General features: G+C 46.1%; 1 protein-coding gene across 1 annotated transcript; it reads left to right on the forward strand.

The window, feature by feature from the left end:
* The first annotated feature begins 1,571 nt into the window (after window positions 1-1,571).
* Window positions 1,572-8,210, forward strand: LOC139784480 (uncharacterized). Its single transcript, XM_071723663.1, has 2 exons — window positions 1,572-5,196; window positions 5,284-8,210. The coding sequence occupies exons 1-2, from the start codon at window positions 4,043-4,045 to the stop codon at window positions 7,862-7,864; spliced, it is 3,735 nt and encodes a 1,244-aa protein (XP_071579764.1). The 5' UTR covers window positions 1,572-4,042; the 3' UTR covers window positions 7,865-8,210.
* Window positions 8,211-15,391: the final 7,181 nt, after the last annotated feature.

Below are 15,391 nucleotides of genomic sequence, written 5' to 3' on the forward strand. Positions count from 1 at the left end.
TTTTTATTGTTAATGTTTCAGAGCGAACAATTAGGGACGATAATTGCCAAGGCAATAGCTGCCTCTCAAAGAGGTAGGAGAGGGCGAGGACGAGGACGAGGACGAGGACGAGGTGGGAGAGGAAGAGGACAAAGTGGAAGAGGAAGAGGACAAGGTGGAAGAGGAAGAGGACGAGGAAGAAATATTAATTATTTTTTTTATTCATAAATTTTTATGTATATTTTTTATTATAATATATTTTATATGATGTAATACAAACATATACATATTTGTCATTCTAAACCTTTCAGACATAATCCTAATCCTAATCTATATATAAAATTCCTTTTAGTATACGTGAGCGAGCGAGAAGGTATAAGAGCAAGCGAGTCGTCAATAAGAGCGAGTAGGACAGTAACAGGAGTGAGCGAGATAAGAACAACGGCGCGCAAGGAGAAGACTCGATGCTCGATCCTCGATCAGATCCCCACCCCCGAGCCTTCTGCATGTGTTATTCTCATCTCGCTCACTCCAATTACTGTCTCGCTCGCTCTTATTGTTATCTCGCTCACTCTTATACCTTCTCGCTCGCTCACATAACGAAAAATCAATAACTTTGCGTTACCGACATTAGCACGGAACGCAACCTAAATCGTGCACGTATGGGTTACCCCGCGGCCCAAACGTCGATATTGGCTACGTAGTTCATGTGCACGTTTTACGTCGTTCCCAGAGGGCGTATCGCGTTCGCGGATCACCTAAAACCGGGCCGTGTCGTCTCTCATTCTTCTCTCTGGCGCTGCCACAGTATATACAGTAGCGCAACTCTCCCGATTTCAGCGTGTACGAAATTCAACTGCACATGCGCGAGCTAAGTAGATAACCAATCACAGAACTGATCTTCTATCGCACTTCCTCTCTCTATTTCCTCTATAGCGCTTTCTCTCCTACCTATATAACGGTTAAAATTGGCGGTAACAGCATCTTACATAGAAGTGAAGTGATTCGCGCCTGAGCCGTGGTAGCGTGCGGACGTTCTCCTACTCTCTCCCGCGACTCTCCGTCATAGCATCCGTGCATAATCGTGCCGGTTGGTCTTTCTCGCGCCGCGAGTGTTTCTTTTATCCAGTGTTCGATATTTTCTGCTCGGTTTACTGGGATTTTCGAGATATTTCTTTCTTTTCCGGTTCGTTGTGATATCTCGGCAAAAACAATCTAGAATCGCGCATTTACACGGGGAGATGCAGACGGCTTCGGCCTCCCGCATTCTCGATCCCGGTGAAACGTCTCTCCCTCAACAAAGGACTACGGCCTCTCTGAGTGAGTTTGATAATTTCGCTAATAATTTAGAGTAGGAAGATAGTGAGACACCTAGGCCGGGTGCTCCGAGGGGGGAGCGGGGCGGGGGGGAACTCTAGCGCCGCGGTCCGGCCGAGGGGTCTGCGGGGGGGGGGGGGGGGGACCCTGCGTTCCCAGCATAGGGTTCGCGGGGGGGGGGGGGGAGGGCCTCGAGATCGCGGAGGTCCTAGGGAAGGGGGGGAGGGGGGGGGGGGATCAGGCGAGCGCGTCGGGGCATGTTCGATAAACAAATGCCGCCTCGCGTCGATGTTCGGCCGATAGTATTTATAAACAGATGTCATTTCACACCTCAGATGCGAGCGAGCGGCTATAATTTATGACCTGCGACTAGTGTGACGCCGCGGTCCTTTTCACTTTTCTTCGTAGGAAGAGTCGCTTATCGGGGTTTCGCGGCGCCATTCGGTTATGGCGTCGCGCGTTACAAAGGCGAGCGCTGATGACAGGCAGCTAGATTTTATAAACACTAGACGACATAAGCGCAGCAACGCGACTCAATTTCTATGGGTATCGACGAACGTCGATGACAGAATTTATAAACGAATATCATCTCGCACTGCAGATGGTCAAGCATCGATGGTCGACATAGGTACTTGACCAAAAATTTTAGGCGATTTAACCGTCGCGGTCTCTCCTCTTTATTTTTCTTTCTAGGAAGAGTCGCTTATCGGGGTTTCGCGGCGCCATTCGGTTATGGCGTCGCGCGTTACAAAGGCGAGCGCCGATGACAGGCAGCTAGATTTTATAAACACTAGACGGCATAAGCGCAGCAACGCGACTCAATTTCTCTGGGTATCGACGAACGTCGATGACAGAATTTATAAACGAATATCATCTCGCACTGCAGATGGTCGAGCATCGATGGTCGACGTAGATACTCGACCATAAATTTTAGGCGACTTAACCGTCTCGCGCAGCAACGCGACTCAATTTCTATGGGTGATATTGTTTCTCTGCAGTGTATGCACACCATGCACTAAAACAGAAGAAACGATACGCGATGCTCTAGTTGAAACGAGAGGAAAAGGCAATAGAAAAAGTATATAAGGAAGAATGAAGCGAGTCAAAATCACAGTCTGTGATTTGAAAGTCTACGCGTCGGTACATCGATTGGAAAAAGTATAGCGGTTATTTTGCATTTTTGTGCCGAGTATTCAATACAGAGGAATATTTTTCACGATAAAGAAGATGACAATAATTTCGATATGGATGTAGACGAGGATCGCGCGTTAACGGACGACAGTGACTATTTCAGTGATGAAGACGACAATCATGAAGAAGTCATCGATAGAATGGTGCTGCCTTGGGAAATCGTTGCACAAAATTTACGTAGGAAACGTTGCGTAATATATTTTTATTATTCAACGGGTGGTGCACTTGCACTATGTGCTCCGTGCATGGATGTTCTATCGGACCTTGGCGATTACATGTACGCTCGTCGAAAACACATCGTTGAGTTTCGCGGAATGATGGATACCCGGTGTTGTTCAAGATGTCATGAAACATTGTACATGATATTTCCACGTAATATGTGCCCAATTTGCACACGAGATGGACAATAATTTCGATATGGATGTAGACGAGGATCGCGCGTTAACGGACGACAGTGATTATTTGAGTGATGAAGACGACGATCATAAAGAAGTCGTCAATAAATTAGTGCCACGTCCCGAATATTTAGCGCTGGATGGACATACGAAGTGTTGCGCGATTTATTTTTATTTTATACAAGGTTCGGATAAACTGTGTTATTCGTGCATGCTCACTGTACCAGACACTGGTGAGCACATACATGAATATCGAGAGCATGTAACCGAGCCGTACAACGCAATGAACGGCCGATTTTGCGGAGATTGTCGCACTCCATTGTTCCAAATATATCCATGCAAAATGTGCCCAATTTGCAAGAATTGATCAAAAAAACATTATCGCGAGTGGGGCATAATAAATGTGCGCAACATGGAACGGACAAATGATCTTAACGAGTATATAACCTTTTTAGGCTATGATCACTATTTAATAAACGATATCGCCGATGCTTTGAAGAATGATGAAGATGTGCGAGACGAAAGATTGAGGGATGCGCAACGAATATCGCCGGTGCAGTTTCTTCGCGATCGCGAACTCGGTATACGCGGAACCAGTGAACGCATGGTCAGACAAGGAATCGTTATCGAAACCGAGCATCCTCATTACTGGGACTCTAACGTGAGACGAAAAGTGTTTCGACGGCTGCGGGACGATTGCGATGCCGAGAAAACTCGCTTGGCCAGTTTTAGTCGATATTACGTTAAACCGCACTATTGGAAGTATCACTATTGGGCGATTGAAATTTTTCGAAAGATCGAGGATGGTGGTTGTGAAGCAATGTACATTAAGATTCGCACAAGTATTGGGAAATACGTTGAATTAGCGGTGATGAACAATTCGAAACGTATGTATATGTACCTTGACCATATCGATGATTCCAATCATACATTGATGCTTGAAAGAACTTGTGAACGTGACCGTGATGATATTAATAATTGGCGCCTTAATCACTTTAATGCCCCCTACTTCTGTCCATATCATTTTATGCATACGCACTATGTCGTTCAATATTGCAAACGATATTGTTCAGCGTGTGATCGAGTCACGTGCAAGTGCTCCATCGAAGAATGTGACGTAATCTAAAAAATAGTGTGAAAAAGACTGTATTAAAAAAAACATGGAACATATCGATAAAACGGAACGCAACCTGTTGGAACAATCCAACCAAATCGCTACCTTGAGCGAATATCTTGCATGGACACAGCGATGCGAGGAGTTTATCGAGCAGCTCGAAGAAGACTGTCGTTCCAAACGTCCGCGGCTCTCAATCCGCGAAACAAACAATCCGGGACACAGACAATCTTTAGTGGCAAGAATCGCGCGACTCGAAGGTGTGAAGACTCTATTACAGAGACGGTTCGTACATATCGGTGGTGAGTACGCGGCGGGCAGTAGTAGCGGTAACGAAAACGTGGAAAGACTCGTCTGGCGAGAGATCGATGCCGCGTTCGAAAGCCGTGTATTGACCGGTGCAGTGATAAATACAAATTACATCGAACCGCAAAAATTTCTCGAAGATGCTGAAGTCATCGTGCTCGATCATGTGCAAAATGTCATGCAAAGACACGCAAGTGTAAAGATAAACACTGTGTTCAACGGTGAGTTTGTGACGGGTGAGAAACGTGCGAACAAAAGTATCAGCACGAGAAACAGTGAACTCTTTCGTTCGTCCGATCGGTCCGATCTGCGCGAGTGGTACAAGCTACACGTTATCGAGCCCACATTAGCGAAACTCGAAGAGTTTCAGGAACGCGACAGCGGGTGGGCGCTATCGCGTATACTCAATTTGACAGTGAACGTGAACAAGTACAATCCTTTGCGCGCGGGATGTTACATCAATTTACCGAAAGAAATTAAATCGAAAAAAGCTGTGATCAACGTGCAATCTATGGACAATGCGTGCTTCGCGTGGTCAGTGGTCGCCGCGCTGTATCCTGCCAAGGATCATACATATCGGGAATCCTCGTACCCTCATTACGCAAAAATATTAAAATTACAAGACATTGAGTTTCCAATGACTTTGAAACAGATTAAACAGTTCGAACAACGCAACGATATATCCGTCAATGTGTATACCATCGAGGGAGAGAAGACGCCAACCGTTCTCCCGATACGGCTCACCGACCGGAAGAGAGAAAAGCACGTAAATCTGCTGTACGTGCAGGACCCGCGAGACGACAACGTGGGACATTTCGCGTGGATAAAAAATCTATCCAGCCTCGTGAGCACGCAATTGAGCAGGCACCGTGGTCGGAAATACTTTTGCGATCGGTGAGTACCTATACTTGTTTTAATAAAATTAAAAAATATTTTATTTTTTATTTAATAATTTACAAAATTGTGTTTTTCTTTTTGCAGCTGTTTACATTATTTCTACACGAGCGAGAAATTGGAAGCCCACACCGTCGACTGTCGGCAGATGAACGACTGCGCGATCAAGTTACCGAGTGATAACGACAAGTGGTTGACCTTTAAGAATCACAGCAGGAAGGAACGACTTCCATATGTCGTATACACCGACCTGGAATGTATCCTCGAGAAGACGGATGCGGATCCGACAACGTCCACGTTCAAGTCTCAACATCATCAGGTATTTAGCATAGGATACTACGTGCGGTGCTCGTACGACGACTCGTTATCCACGTATCGATTTCGTCGCGATAAGGATTGCGTCGCGTGGTTCGCCGAGGAACTAAGACGTTTAGCACACGACGTAAAGAACATCTTGTCCGCTAATATACCCATGGCGGATTTCACGCGAGACGAGTGGGAAAAGTTTAACAGCGCAACGCACTGTCACGTGTGCGAAAAACCGTTCGAGCCAGACGACGTGCGAGTACGCGATCACTGTCACTTGACCGGCAATTATCGAGGTCCCGCGCATTCTAATTGTAACTTGAATTATAAAAATTCTCACATTATCCCAGTAATATTTCATAATTTATCGGGTTATGATTCTCATTTTATAATAAAGACAATAGCTACCGCGTACGAAGGACGTGTAGACTTACTCCCAATTACCAAAGAAAAATACATTTCGTTTACGAAGAACGTTAAAAGCACTGAGGATAAAGACAGAAAAAATTGCATCAAATTAAGATTCATCGACTCATACAAATTTCTCACCGCAAGTCTCGAAAAATTAGCATCATATCTCAGCAAGGATAAACTGCAAATATTACAACGCGAATTTTGTGAATTATCCACAGAAAATTTTGATTTGCTGACGCGAAAAGGTGTATTTCCGTACGAGTACATTGACTGCGTCGAAAAGTTGGAGGACTCGTGTTTACCATCGCGCGACTCGTTTTACAGTTCATTGACAGGTGACACCGTATCCGAGAGCGATTACGAGCACGCCGTTAACGTCTGGCGGCGGTTCTCCGTTCGAACCTTGGGCGAATACAGCGATTTATATCTAAAGATCGATGTCTTGTTATTGGTCGACGTGTTTGAAAATTTTCGCGATAGCTGCGTCGCGAGTTATGGACTCGATCCGGCATATTATTACACTCTACCAGGTTTTACGTGGGACGCTATGTTGAAACATACGCGTATCAATTTCGAACTGCTCACGGACATTGATATGGTCATGTTCATCGAACGTGGTATACGCGGCGGTTTGAGTCAATGTTCAAACAGATACGCACAAGCCAATAACAGGTACATGCAATCTTATGATTCGTCGAAACCAACGTCATACCTGATGTATTTCGATGTAAACAACTTGTACGGCTGGGCGATGTGTCAACCATTGCCCTATGCAGATTTTCAATGGGTCGAAAACGTAACCGATTTTAATGTTATGGATGTCGCGTTGGATTCGCCCACGGGTTACATTCTCGAAGTCGACATAGAGTATCCGCAGAATAAACACGACGCGCACGCCGACCTACCGTTCTGTCCAACGCGCGATAAACCGCCCGGCAAACGACAGGAAAAACTTCTCGCAACATTATACGATAAGAAGCGTTATGTAATACACTACCGCAACCTACAGCTGTGCACGCGCCACGGCCTTCGCGTCACAAAAATTCATCGCGTATTACAATTCTCTCAATCTCCATGGCTCCGCGAATACATCGAACTTAATACAAAATTTAGAACACTGGCCAAAAACGATTTCGAGAAAAATTTATATAAATTGATGAACAACGCGGTTTTCGGTAAAACTATGGAGAATGTTCGAAATCACGTTAATGTAAAATTATTAACAAAGTGGAGCGGTAGATACGGCGCGGAGGCACTGATCTCGAAACCAAATTTTCACAGTAGGACCGTTTTTTCGGAAAATCTGATAGCCGTCGAACTGCGAAAACTCGAGGTTAAATTTGACAAACCTATTTACGTCGGCATGTGCATTCTCGATATATCCAAGACGTGTTTGTACGAATTTCATCACGAGTACATGTCTCCCCTGTATGAGGACATGTGTAGAATTATGTACACCGATACGGACAGTCTGATATATCACGTAAAATGCGAGGATGTGTACAAGAACATGAAACGCGATATCGCTAAATTCGACACGAGCGATTACGCGATCGACAACGCGTACGGTATACCGCTCGAGAACAAGAAGGTGCCGGGCTTGATGAAAGACGAAAACAATGGTGCGATCATGACCGAATTCGTCGGGCTTAGAGCAAAGATGTACGCCTTGCGAGTGGACGGTAAGAAAGATACGAAAAAGGCTAAAGGTGTTAAGAGTAATGTCGTAGCCAGGTCGATAACGTTCGACGATTACACGCGGTGTCTGCGAGACGAAATTGAAATGACGCGACAGCAGGCTTGCATAAGATCGGAAAAGCATGAGGTGTACACCGTGAACGAAACGAAAATCGCTCTGAGTCCGTATGACGATAAGCGATACATTATACCTGATTCGACCGATACGTTACCGTGGGGACATTATCAAATACCCCCTCCGAAAACGTAGTGTATTGTATGTATAAAATGTAATAGTATAACGTATGCAATAGTATAACGTATGTAGTAGTATATGTATGTAATAGTATATGTATGTCGTACGTACGTATGTCGTATAACGTATGAATGTATGAATGTATAACGTATGTATGTCGTATAACGTATGTAATAGTATAACGTATGTAGTAGTTATGTATGTAACGTATGTATGTCGTACGTATGTCGTATAACGTATGTAATAGTATAACGTATGAATGTATGAATGTATGTAGTATAACGTAACGTATTGTGAGTATTATATTACAGTATTGGAAAGAATATTAATAAATATATTGCACATGTGTGTATTTCACATACTTTATTTGTATTTCATATATCAAACACTTTACATATGTATTACATATTACATATTTTTTATGTTAAAAATAAAAAAAGTTTGCACGTATTAAATAACATTTTCCTTATGTATCCATGAGTTGTGCGATCCATCGAATCCTAGCCATTTAACGTAAACCTCGTCGCCCCTCCTGCGCAGTACTTTCTCCACGAGATACACGTCCGGATAAGTCGCGCGATGCAACTCGTGTTCGTAGAACCCTCCAGCGACGGATTTTCCACGATAGTCCTCGAGTAGATAGGTTACGGGATTGGTATGCTGCACTTTAACGATCTTAAACACCTCGGTGGTCCAATTCGGCGTGTAACCCTTTTCGAAAATCGTCTTGTATTTGCTAATGCGTACCGAGTCGCCCACTTTGAACTTTGCCAGACCTGCGATTTTTATCGCGCTGTATACGGTAGCCAAGAGTTTTTCGGCTTTCGCGGGGGTAACGTCGACGGGCCGCATGCCGATGGTTCGATGCTTGCGCGCGTTGTAATCCGATACGAGTCGCGGCAAGGCGCCGACCCATTTGTAACTTCCATTGAGCGTAAACATCTTCCACATGTCGTTCTTGAGCGTGCGATTGAATCGCTCGACGACCGACGCCTTCAATACCGAATACGTGGAATAATGATTGATACCGTGTTTCCTCACGAGACGTTGCACGTCGGTGTTGTAAAATTCCTTCCCCATATCGGTTTGTAGGTTACTAGGGCACCTCCCGCTGCGTCGAATGATCTCAGCGACAGCGTTAGCTGTTTCGCTTCCGCCTTTACCCTTGAGTGGCATGGCCCACGCGTGCTTGCTCAATACATCGATGACGGTAAGTATGTAGTGGTAGCCTCCGTTGAAACGTGAGTACGGACGCATCTCGACGATGTCAGCCTGCCACAGGTCATCGTACCCTCGCACTATGACGTGTCTTCGGGGAAAATTTCTTCTCGCCGGAGCGTGCAGTTCCTCGACGAGTCGTTGCTTCTCGATATTTTTACGTCCGTCGGATTTTAGCGATGTCATGTTTTTGTTGCCGTTTATAACTGCTCGTTAGCCGTTCCTGAGTCGTTTATTTCCGTTTGTTAACCGTTTTATTTCCATTCGTCGTCGTCGTTCTTTAACCGTTTGTAGCCTTTCCTGTCTCCGCGTAGTTCGCAGCTGTTTCTAAACCGCTCGTAATCGTTTTTAAGCTGTTTTTGAACCGTTCGACAACCGTCCGATAACCGTTCTTGAACCGCTAGACAGCCGTCCGACAATCGTTCTCGAATCGTTCGTTTTCGTTCGTCGCCGTCGTCAATTAACCGTTGCCTCTCTTCACTCGCTGCCTTTCGATAGTCGTTTCTGCTGAACCGTTTGTCCATTGTTGTTCGTTGTAGCGTCTGATTCAACGATAGTCGAATGGCGAAGCTCGTTTATCGTAGTCCGTAACGCTTGCAGATCCTTCTCGAATGCAGTCAGCTTCTCGTCTGATTCTTTTCGTTGATTGCTCAACATTTTAAAGAATTGATCAACGTATAGTTTATTAACCGCATCATCGTCAGCCTCTGGTTGCGCCACGCGACGAATCTTCCGCGACCTTGCGTCAAAGTCCATAACGGTGCGACACAAAGCGTTATCGCGCACGAAATTTCTCATTAATCCGCTCCATCGATGGTACGGTTCCGCCCCGTCTCTTCCGAGCGATATGCCAAACTTGTTGATCGGCATTTCAATGCTGATTGAATGGTTCACCGACGCATGGTTTAATTTATAATAAGTCCGGCTTCGCGAAGTTCCTCGATGATCGACATGATCTCGTTGTCGTGAGCATTGTTGCCAGCGTGGCGTGAAGCGTCGAGCAATCGGAGACGATCCACCAGCTCGTTGGGGTCGTCCCAGTGCACGTAGTCGATCTTATTGTCGGTTAGCGTCATCGCGCGAGGCATGGATAATCCCTTTCCAGATTTTTTCTTTCTGGATTTGATAGATATCAACGGTGCGATTACATATTTATACTTGTATCCCCTGTTGCCCAGTAATGGAGCATGCGCATTGTGTTTGCGTTTATGAGCACTCGTCTCCAACAGGATGCTCTTGTACGTTTGCTTATCGTCCTCCGTGTAGATGTCGTCATTGGGTTGACTCTTGAAGATCAACTCGTAAAGACCAGGTGTGCCGATATGTCGTACGTCGCCGATAATTATGTTATCCGCCTTGTCCACGTCAAAACGTTTATTGCCGAGCATCATTCCATCGTTGTCGAAACGAACGCCGTACACGTAGTCTATAACCTTTTGATTGTCGTTCAAAGCAGTTCCGATGTACTTTTGGCCCAACGGACCCAAGTGATCTCGCTTTGATTCTTCAAATATTTCTCGACCCTCCGCTGTCAGCAACTGCTTTCGAATGGACGTCTCAAGATTACTTGTGTTTATGCTTTCGAAATCATCATCATCATCATCATCATCATCATCATCATCATCATCATCGCTCGCGAGTGATTCGGAACTTGTACGTTGTACGGTTTGCGTCGCCGCGGACGGTGTAGAGGTTATCAGTGCAGGTACATTTAGTGGAGCAACTTTCGATCGTTTCGATTTAAGAAAATTAAGCGGCGTCGATCCGAAGCGATTCGACCAGGAGCTATCTCGTCTCCTCTTTTTCGACATCGCATCCTCCTCTTCGCGCTGTTGATCGGGTAACGTTTCTATCCCCGCGTCAGCGACGCTTTCCGGCTCCTCCTTCACCGCGATCGAGTTGTCGACGATCTTTTGCAGCGGTCCGATGAGGGGCTTAAAGTGTGTGTCCAACTCAATGTCCTTCTCGATCTTACCGGTCTTCAAAGCGCGAAGTTTCTTGCGAATCGAATCACTCGTTTTCGCAATCTCTTTCACGATCTTCTCGCGTTCGCGAATATTCTCGCTCCCGTTGATCGCGGCCATCGCGGGGAAAACAAAGCAGAGTGTCGATGTCTCTATAACGCTAACGTTTCACCTCCGACGAGGTATCGGCAACGACTGATCGCTTTTGTGGTATCGCGAACACGTTAAATCCTTTTCTGTATCGGCCGTTCAAAAGCGCGCTGTCCTTGTCTATCACTACGAATCCGTACTTTTGTTGCCAACAATCGTGGCACAACGAGCAAAATTCGTCGTATGGCATGTCGGTATTTACGTGATCGTTGTACACGTGTTTCAAATTGGTACCATCCTGTTTGAACAGGATCAGCAGGTTCGCGTTGTCGCGTATCAGATGTTTAGGTATTCTCGCGTACGTCTGACAGAGATAGAAGGAGTCAACGCTCGAGTGCCTGCCCATTGAGAAATACTCTCTCACCGCGTCTTGCTTATCGCACGCCACGTCATCGAAGACGAAGATCGAGTTTGGACGCGCGTCGCTCGGTGGAATGACGTCACTGTTATTGGAGAATGTAAAGTAGCCGATTTCGTCGATCGATGTCAACAAATTCTCCAAATATCGATATTTCGGCTGTTGCAACGATTTCGAGTATACGTACACGTTTTCGAAACGTACGCCGTGCGGACTTTCCAACATGCTTATCAAAACGTTGGTTTTACCGCAATTCGAGGGGCCGCAAATGATCGCGCGTATAGTAGTCGGTAACATCGTACCGTGCTTGCGTTTCTCCGCGTTGCCCCCCATCGACTGTAATCTGTCGTCGCAATTGGTCACGCGAATCGCCAACGGTTGTCGCACGAATCTCATTTTTTTCCACACTGCCGACTCTCTGGCTGACTCGAACGCCTATTTATAGGCGAGCGGAACCGCGAATCGCTCAGTAGTAAAGATGTTCGTCCTACTGTCGAGACCTTCCGATATTCGCGGCTTGAGCGCCGAACAGCTGCAATTTGTGCCGAAAGCCGTTCTGTTGCAAACGTGCGGTGATCACGTCCACTGCGTGTGGGACAAGCTTCCGGAACATATAAAGGCGGATTTAGAGGTTCAGACCTATCGTCGCTGTTACGAACATTACAATCAACCGTGGCAGCGAACGCACATCGACGGTCCCGCGCCAATGATAAAGGATTGCGGCGAATGTCAACGAAAAAAATTGGTAGAGGCCTGTTAAATCGCGCGATAAACGCACTTCCGATCGAATTGCATATTCCCGGCTATCAATTTTGTGGCCCGGGCACTCATTTAGAAGAACGATTGGCGAGAGGCGATCAAGGTATTAATCCATTAGACGCAGCGTGTCGCGAGCACGACATAGCTTATTCGCGTAGCAACGATCTCGCCGAGAGACACGAGGCGGACGAGATACTCGCTGCGGAAGCGCGAAAACGCATTACCGCGAAAGATTCGACTCTCGGAGAGAGAGCTGCCGCTACAGCCGTCTGGGTGGCCATGAAGGCTAAGACGAAGCTCGGAATGGGCTTGAAAACAAAGAAGATGAAGAAGAAGAGAGTATCGAACAGGCGAATACTTCCGACGGCGAAACGAGGTGGCGTATTGCCGATTCTACCGTTGTTGGGAGTTCTCGGCTCGTTGGTCGGCGGAGCGGCGGGAGTCGTAAAGGCCGTGAACGATAACAAAGCCGCGCAGCGTCAGCTGGAAGAATTGAAACGTCACAATCGCGCCATGAAAGGTCATGGACTTTATCTCGCTCCGTACAAACGCGGGCAAGGAGTGGCATCGAAGAAGAAAAAAAAAAAGTCGCGGAGATACTGAAAATTCCCAAGGGCGTAACAACCAACGTACAACTACAAAAACTGGCAAAACGTATGCGCATTCCATATTTTAGAGGTATTTTCATGCGTACAGCCTTACCAACAGAGGGAGTGCGTCGAAACGAGAGTGGTATCGTGAATTTGGATAACGCCGAGGGACCGGGTACTCACTGGGTGGCGTACGCGAAGAGGGGAGATCGAGCCATATATTTCGACAGTTTTGGCAATCTTCGACCGCCGAGGGAATTGGTGCTGTATCTAAAGAACAACGTGACGAAGATAGAGTACAATCACATGCCTTTTCAACGATACGATCAGAGCAATTGCGGACAACTGTGTCTACGCTTTCTACAGACGGTTGACGATCAATTTAAAGACGACCGTCGCGCTGTTTGAACTCAGTATTCATTCAAACATGTCGCTGACATTCACGCTCACCGGCAAGAGTAGCGTCCTCGCGGTAAGCTACTTTCCCGCCGTGGACTTGAGCGATGGTGATTACGAGCTCGGCCTGACAAATTTTGAAACCTATTACACGATACCGAACGTGAATTCTTCGAACAATAAATTCTACTTTGACGACAAGGAAATTACCATTCCCGAAGGATCGTACGAATTGCGTGATATAAACACGTATCTAAGACGCGTCATTTTACGGGATCAATCGAATAATGTCGCGAGAAAGAAACACGTCGGCGAAGATGATGACTATCCGTTGATTATTCGTGCCAACAACAATACGATGAAGAGCGAGATCAAGTGCGCTTTCAGAGTAAACTTTAACAAACCGAACAACATTGGATCGCTGCTGGGATTTTCAACGAATCGCGTGCTGGAGCCGCGACAATGGTACGAATCGGACGTACCGATAAATATCATTAGCGTAAACATCATTCGCGTAGAGTGTAACGTGACCGTGGGCGCGTACAGCAACGACAAGTACGTGCACACGATACACGAGTTTTCACCGAGTGTACCACCAGGATATAAGATATCGGAAACGCCGGCACAGATCATTTACCTGCCAATCACCGTACGGAGCATTACGGACCTAACGATTCGCGTCGTGGATCAGGACGATCGATTGATTGATTTTCGAGGAGAAGAGATCACCGTCAGATTGCACGTACGACTGCGACAGCGATAACGCGCGCGAGTGTACGGACGACATATGAGATGCTCGTACTGAACGACTCGGAGCACGAGAGAGATAAGAATATCTTTACGGTAGCGGTCGACGATATCACCCGATCAACATTCGGTGGAGCTAAAAAAGAGACGAGAAAGAAGCTCACCGCATCGAACGTTGAATTTCTACGATCTTTGGGATTCGCGGTGCGAAATATCTGAGGAAGCATGGTCGATATCCTTAACATTGGAGGTGAACCGATCTTTGACGACAGTGTCGTCAAGATTGAAACACACACGTACAGTCCGTACGCCAATACGACGTTTGGACACAGCGACGAGATAAGAATACCCATACAACAACAAGATTTATACACGTTGCCGTGCGAAAGCTTTCTCTACGTCGAAGGAAGATTGGTGGTAAAGAAAAGGAGTACCGAGTCTATGACAGCGTTTGTAACTAATTGCGTGGCGTTCATGTTCGATGAAATTCGATACGAGCTCAACGGCGTGGAGATTGATCGCAGCAGAAACGCTGGAATAACCAGTACTCTCAAGAACTATGTATCGATAACGTACGACAAGGCGGAGATGTTGCGGAATGCTGGATGGGACATTTCACCTACCCGCTCGGAAGGATATTTCAATTATTGCGTTCCGCTCTACACATTGTTAGGCTTTTGCGAGGATTACAAACGCGTGATTGTTAACGCTCGTCACGAATTAATTTTGATACGAGCGCGTAACGATAACAATTGCATTATAGGAAATCCGACGACTGAGCCGGAAATCGAATTGTTCAAAGTACAATGGCGAATGCCTCACGTTACGTTAAACGAGGTCAATAAACTGTCCATGTTACGGGCCTTGGGAAGCGGACGATATCTTAGTGTCAGTTTTCGTTCGTGGGATCTGTACGAGTACCCCCTGCTGCAGAGCACGACCAAGCATTCGTGGGCCGTCAAGACTGCGACTCAGTTAGAGAAACCGCGATACGTTATCTTTGCGCTGCAGACCGGTCGCAAAAATAATATGGCTCAAAATATTGGCTATTTCAATCACTGTAACTTGACCAATATCAAGCTTTATCTAAACTCTGAATCTTATCCATACGATGACTTAAATCTAGATTTTGAAAAAAATCGATACGCCCTTCTTTATGATATGTACGCGCGTTTTCGTAAAGCTTATTACGGATACGATCGCTACGATACGTTTCTCAATTTGACTACATTCCTGACGCTTGGACCTTTCGTCATCATCGATTGCTCCCGACAAAACGAGTCCGTCAAGAGCGCCACCGTGGATGTGCGAATAGAATTTGATTGTAAAGAGAATGTGCCTGCAAATACTACCGCCTATT

The sequence above is a fragment of the Temnothorax nylanderi genome, unplaced genomic scaffold (assembly GCF_030848795.1).
Source record: "Temnothorax nylanderi isolate EJ_2023f unplaced genomic scaffold, tnyl_v1.0 TNYL_tig0634_pilon, whole genome shotgun sequence".
Lineage (NCBI taxonomy): Eukaryota > Metazoa > Arthropoda > Insecta > Hymenoptera > Formicidae > Temnothorax > Temnothorax nylanderi.

What these genes read in the sequence shown, in the direction of transcription:
- LOC139784480 (XM_071723663.1), top strand. Translation starts at nt 4,043, where the DNA reads ATGGAACATATCGATAAAACGGAACGCAACCTGTTGGAACAATCCAAC. An exon ending in CGGAAATACTTTTGCGATCG is followed by an intron (nt 5,197 to 5,283) that starts GTGAGTACCTAT and finishes TTCTTTTTGCAG; the next exon opens with CTGTTTACATTATTTCTACA.